This window comes from Xyrauchen texanus, chromosome 40 (assembly GCF_025860055.1).
Source record: "Xyrauchen texanus isolate HMW12.3.18 chromosome 40, RBS_HiC_50CHRs, whole genome shotgun sequence".
NCBI lineage: Eukaryota > Metazoa > Chordata > Actinopteri > Cypriniformes > Catostomidae > Xyrauchen > Xyrauchen texanus.
In genome coordinates this window covers 23,485,501-23,492,252 of record NC_068315.1, presented here as the reverse complement: position 1 = coordinate 23,492,252, position 6,752 = coordinate 23,485,501, and the positions used below count along the sequence as shown (strand labels likewise).

Here is a 6,752-nt window from a genome sequence, read left to right as displayed (position 1 = left end):
TTTATGCTAAAATGCTTGCATTGATTTAAATGTGAAAGTCTAATCCAAATCCAACACTTGTACTGATTAATAAATGAATAGGGTTCAGTTAACTGAAGAAAAATGGTTGAATGTGAAATAGCACATTATTTTGGACATATTACGGCATATCTAATTCACATTTTTAAACATGAAAATAAAATGCAACCTCGTGCATATTTTCATCTGATGTGCATTGTTACAATAATAGTGTTCAGTTTAATGTACCATGTGTCGTCTTCGTATCCCGTGTTCTGTTTTCTGTCACTCTGATAAAGTCATTAGCTAATGCCATGTCACTGAAATCTTATCAAGGGCTTTGATTAGAAGCAGCCTTTCAACTGGGAGTGAAGACAACTGTTCTCTTGTCCTCAATCCAAAGTGTCCCTCAGGGTTTAAAGTCCATGTTGTGTTATGAAACGATGACCCTACAATGATTTATACCTCTTGAAAAGTATTTACCCAGATTTGTGTATTGCTTGCTATACAACTGGACTTTATGCAGAAAAAAGTAATCTGTTTATAATTTCCACTACAAGTTGAAAGGTCATGATACTCAAGCTGTTAAGACGCATATACTGCAGTTTGATAAACCCTGTTATAGAAGTACTGTCTGAATGAACAGCTCTGATGTAAAGCAACAGTATTAACATGCGGAACAATAAGTAAGTTATGGAGCACTTTACAAACACAATACAAACATGGTGTTTCATCTCCCTAATAAATCTTCTCTCTTAGTAGATCCAACAGTGCACAGATTTATGGAGCCTTGATCCTGCCACAGATGAAAACAAATCTGACTTTGACTCACAGTTGTGACTTTATTTCTCGCATTTTCGACTTTACATCTGCATGTGAGAAATTTCCCTCATCCATGTCGGGATCTGCATTTAAATAATAATTATTATTTTGAGATTTATGAGTTTAATTCCATCAAATGTAATTTAGTAAACTATAAATACAATTTAAGTTATATTATGTTAATTTTGTTAAAAAAATTACACAATTCAATTTGATGTTTTTTTTTTTTTAGGAAAATGAAATGTGTAAATCTTAAAAATAGGCTCAAGGATTTTTTTGGAGTGTGGCTTCCATACAGATCAGTTATGACAAAAATGTAAATGTCAAGATTGTGGATGGATTACATCACATTTCACCCCAAAATCAAAAGACAAAAATAATTAATTATATTTGCAATAAAGAAAATCACGTCTATTTTTGTGCATTTAAGATTTGAATTGTGATATTACAGTATTTTCATGATAATTGGGCCCTTCATTGTCTTCACTGTAACACAAAAGGTTGAATGAGAATTACAAACAATAAATAAAATAAAATATGAATATCCATTACTGGAAGCAAAAGGCTAGAAATCTTAAAGGTACAAAAAGTATACTTCCTTCTCTTAATGCAAACTTTCTTTTCATTTATGGGGTTCAGGGTAAAATATGACCTGGACATGTTTTTGTGAGATTCACTTTACAGTTATACAGTTAGCAGATGCTTTTATAAACAACAACTCTTTTTATCAGATTGTGCATTCATTGGGAAGCAAACCCATGACCTCTGCGTTGTTGGTGCCATGCTCTACCAGTTCATTCACCTATTGTAATAACACACATACAATCACTTATATTACTTACTTTTAAGTTTACAGAAGCAGCTTTTTGTTTGCAACATTAAAAGCATTTCCAACTTACATTTACTAAAGTGCTTTCTAAATAGTCATCATGGGATATACTGTATAGATGTACATTTCATTCGAGTGCTGATAAAAGCAGGCGTGTTATTGTGTTGTGACACCTTTAAGGTCTCTACGAGTTCAGGTAGCCAGCTTACTAATTCATTCTTCCTGTCAGACAGACTAAACACCCTTTGGCAGTGAAGCCAGGTTCATCTATAGCACATGCCTGGAAAATCTCCAGTAGACGCTAGAGAGTTGTGCCGAGAGTTGTGCCTTATTCAACCTGACTGGGCTTCATCCTGTTTTCCTCCAGGTCCTTTTTGCTCTTTTGAATAAAGGTGAAAATCTCATGGAACAGGGCTTTATACTGAGGCAGCTGGGCATCGTCCTGTGTGCTTGCACTCTGGGAATGTGTGTGGGTTTGGACAGAACTAGTGACTGGTGTCTGCACAGCTTTATGTTTCTGTGACAACATCCCACTCTCACAATGTTGCAGTAGCATGTTGTATTTCTCCTGCAGGGCGGTGTATTGGGCATCCACCTCATTTAGAAGCGAGATGTTGTGATGCTTCATCTCCTCCACGTGTTGAAAACAGCCCCGGCCATTCTCGCTGACACTGTCTGTTGCCCCTCTCTCCTCGCAGACGAAGCTACACAACTGCCTCTCACTGCAACAGCGCTTTAGACCACATACCCTATGTTTGACCACGCCCACTTCATCCTCTAATGAGAGGAGCACTGTTTCTGGCAGGAGGGTTTGGGTGCTAGACCGCAAAAGAATTCGGAGCTCCTCGACTTCTGTCTCCATCTCGGCCAGGCGGTCCTGGTAGCTTTCCAGCAGTGCCAGTTTTGGCTCCAGTTCACTGAGCTCGTGTGCCAGAGCGTCAGCTTCCTGCTCCACGGCCTCTCTAAGAGTACGCTCTGTGCTCAGCTGGGCCTGCAGGGAATTGATGGAGCGCAGAAGGTCCAGTTGCTCCTCCTCCTGTTCCTCCTTCAGAGAAGAATGGCTGGCAGAGAAGGAGTGCTCATAAGAACAGTACCTGAGAGAAATGTAGCATGGTAGAAATTAGAACCATCAGATAAATTAAGATTGAAAAAACTGCACTGTAAAGAAATTATTTCAGAGCAAAATATGTTCACAAAACAGCTTTGATTATAATGAGTCTGTTACAAATGTTACAAAATATTGTTGTTGTTCTTCTTCTTTATTCATTCATTTATTTCTTTTTTTGTTTAGAATAGTTCACTGAAAAATGAAAAATTCTCTCATCATTTTTTCACCCTCATGCTATGTAGATATGTATGACTTTCTTTTTGTTAGAAGAATATCTCAGCTCTGTAGGTCCATACAATGCAAAAGCACATAAAGGCATCTTAAAAAGTAATCCATATGACCTTAGTTGTTAGATCCATGTCTTCAGAAGATATATGATAGGTGTGGGTGAGAAACAAATCAATATTTTAGTCCTTTTCTCTTATTAATCTCCAGCTTTGACCACCCCCCAACAATACGTAGTGTAGCGATGTGCATGAAGAATGCGAATCGCCTAAAAAAACTAAAGTAGTATGTGAAAGTGAAAATGGAGATTTATAGAAGAAAAGGACCTAAATTTCGCTTTCTCACCCAGACATATCATCGCTGATGAAGACATATATTTAACCACTGAAGTTGTATGAACTACTTTTATGCTGCCTTTGTGTGCTTTTTGGTGCTTCAACGTTCTGGTCACCATTCACTTGCATTGTATGGAACTACAGAGCTCAAATGTTCTTCTAAAAATCTTTATTTGTGTTCAGCAGAGAAAATATATATCATACACACCAGGGATGGCCTGAGGGTGAGTAAATGATGACAGAATTTTCATTTTTTGCTGAACTATTCATGAATTTGATCTGGCAGACACCAGGATGTAGACAAAGCAAATAATTGGGTTTTTAAAATATGCATGAAAGAAAACGTACTTGTGTAACTGGCACTGCTTTTTGTTGCATGTGAAACCCTGATTGTAAGAAGGTTGTGGGGGTTCCAAGTGTGCACTGGGCCAGGTCTGTTCAGCAGAAACCAACTTCTGCTCTTTAACGTCTCTCTGGAGCTCCTCCACCTGTGTCTGCAACTCTTCCACAGTCTCTGTGAGCCTATCGTGACAAGATACATGATTTAGAGCATGACGGTTTCTCCCATAGATTTGTTTCTAGTTCCTCAGAAACTTCTGATGCCCCTGCCCTGACCGATAGCAAAATTATCATGGGGCACTCCACCCCCCCGAACTGATGGTGAATCAAAGTTATCTTTGACCCCCCACTCACCCACCCCCAAAGGTTGCATCCTAGGACTGGCCCCGATTTACAGCATTTATTCCTGGCTTAATAAATTCAGTTCTGTTCATTTTTTGAAGTGTTTGTGTTTCTGGTTTTGTGTTTTACCCTTCAGTTTTGAGCTGGGCCGCACGGTTCTCCAGAACCAGTCTTTGGTTTGTTTGCTCCAGGTCTCGTGCTGTAACGTCCAGCTGCTCGTAGACTTTAGCATGCTGATCATTCACTGACCGCAGCAAATCCACCTGTTTGGACAAATACTGAACAAAGAAGAAATGGATTAGAGGACAGTAGATAGACTAATCATGTCAAAACATTTTAAGCAAACATTCTCTGTCCAGGAAAATGTGATTTTTAAAGTTTTAATCTTGATGTGATTTTCATCCAAAGCCTTTAAGTTGACATCAAGTTAGGTTTTTATTTTAACAGTTTAACTGTTGCATCATCCCTAATGACTATCTCTTCCAGCCAGCTACATACAATAAATCTGGACATTTATCTATCAAGCACTGCTTGTACTTCAAAAGTCAGGCAGGCCATCTAGCGAATCTCTAAAACTAAGATTTATACACACATAAACTCCATTAATAATTCAGCCCTCAGAGAAACTCAAGTGTGAACTTTGTAAATAAGTCATTTGTCAGTTCTTCTTTTTGTGGAGGTTTTCAACCATCCAGGACAGAAAGTCAACCTGCTTTTAATGATTTCCTAATCATAATGCACACCTTCTGTGCACATACACAGTTGGCGGATGGCATAGACAGGCCCTGCACTCTCAGAAAAAACAAAACATAAAAATCCTCCTTAAGTTTGAGTAATTTTCTATAATTTGCTTATGTTACAAAAATAAAAACAAACAGATACAAGTTGTATACCTCTATTTCCTGTAGCTGTTCCTGGTTCATGGCGGACATCTGCTGGAGTCCCTGTTCTAACTCTCTGTTCCGCTCCAGTAAATTTTTACCCAATTCAGCAGCCAATTGAAGATCTGCACAAAGAGTACGAGAAAATCAAGAGAATGTCTTTGACTTTCAATGATGGATGGTCACTAAAAAAAAAAACTATCTATTCACTATCATCAGTTCTACTGAATCTTCCTATTCTGCATATTACAACAACAAAAAAGTAACCTAGGGAACTTAAATTAACTGAGTTGATTCAGCTAAAAAGGGCATTGTCAGCTTTACTTAATCCATGTGTGTTCTGAGAACATGAATATTTTTTGTTTAGTTAACTGAAACTGGACAGAGGATTACTAGTTCCCAGACTGTGTTGTGTTTACTTGATTCAGTTAAGTTCCCTCCACTTGAAGCATTAAAGTAGAAATTAGACAGTAATCATAATTTAAGAAAGCTCATTTCAAATATGTGGAACAATTGTTCATGACTGAATCAAGTTTAGACAAAGAGTAATTATTTTAGTGTATTGTAAAGGCTTGTTAAAGTAAATATAAGCTATAGCACATATGTTGCTTGCTATGAGTAAAAAACAATCAGCAACCATAACTGAACAACTGCACCTTACACATTCAAACACACCGATGATTTAAATGGAAGAAAGCTTTTTTATTTTCAGAGCTAAAATGATACTTACACTCTTAAAAATAAGGGTTGCAAAAAGTGGTTTTCGCAACGGTGCCATAGAAGAATAATGTTTGGTTTGCCAAAGAACCATTAAGTGAAAAATATTATTTTTTTGCTATTACAAAGAACATTTTGTGCATTGGGATTTTTCTTCATAGAGGAACCAACCATGCTGATTAAGAACCTTTTATTTTGAAGAGTGTATGCATGTATGCATGTATGTATGTATGTATGAGATATATATATATATATATATATATATATATATATATATATATATATATATATATATATATATAGTCATAGTCTTTAAAATTTCTAATACTTCTTCAAGTGCACTTCTAGGATAAATGAAACTGTTTTGAATAATTTTTACTGTTACACTGTTTATCTATGCACAACAATACATTTATTTGAGAAGTATGATTAATCTTGCATTTCTTTGGATCATGTTTCAGCTTCCACTATCAAGCAATGTTCAGTTCTCCTGTTTCATAACTCAGAAAACTTCCTATACCTATCTGATTGACAGGTATCAGTGAGTGTCTGTTAATATTCATTGTAAAGTTGCAATTCACTGAAACTGACTCTCACACAGGATGTGGTGCAGGGCCATGAACAGAAACAAACATGTTCACCACTCATTTGTATTGTGCATCAGTGTTGTTTTTAGGTTGAATTAGATTCCCAAACAGAGATAAACCAAAACACAGAGATTAAATGCAGGTATATACTTACAGATATCAATATAGCCTACTGACAACACAATAAAACACTATATAGTGTTTTCTGTATAATGCACCCCCATATTCATTCAATAATGAGCTTTTATTAACTTAGTTCTTTGGCTATATTATTATTATAATACCAGTACAGCTGATAAATTATTACTTACCGTGTTCCAGATCTTGATGGTCGTACCATGGTTCTTCCTCTTTAATATCAAATTCTCCTTCTATCGTGTCTGTGAGCATATTTAGTCAGTATAGCAAATGTCTTACTTTTAATCAACTTTAAGTTTTAGTTTAGTTTATTTCCTGGCAGCAAACTTGTATAATTTTTTTCCCCTTTTATAATTCTTTAAATTATTTAATTAAGAAGTAAAGGGATGTGTATGCACAGTAATCTCAGTGTGAGTCTGAATGAGGAGAGGT

General features: G+C 36.4%; 1 protein-coding gene across 1 annotated transcript; it reads right to left on the bottom strand.

The window, feature by feature from the left end:
- Window positions 1–891: 891 nt before the first annotated feature.
- Window positions 892–6,717, bottom strand: LOC127633147 (cerebellar degeneration-related protein 2-like). The gene is made up of 5 exons (XM_052112028.1): window positions 6,494–6,717; window positions 4,891–5,003; window positions 4,127–4,275; window positions 3,665–3,838; window positions 892–2,742 (listed from the first exon to the last, which is right to left on the bottom strand). Exons 1-5 carry the CDS (start codon window positions 6,570–6,572, stop codon window positions 1,977–1,979), a joined length of 1,281 nt encoding a protein of 426 aa, XP_051967988.1. The 5' UTR covers window positions 6,573–6,717; the 3' UTR covers window positions 892–1,976.
- Window positions 6,718–6,752: the final 35 nt, after the last annotated feature.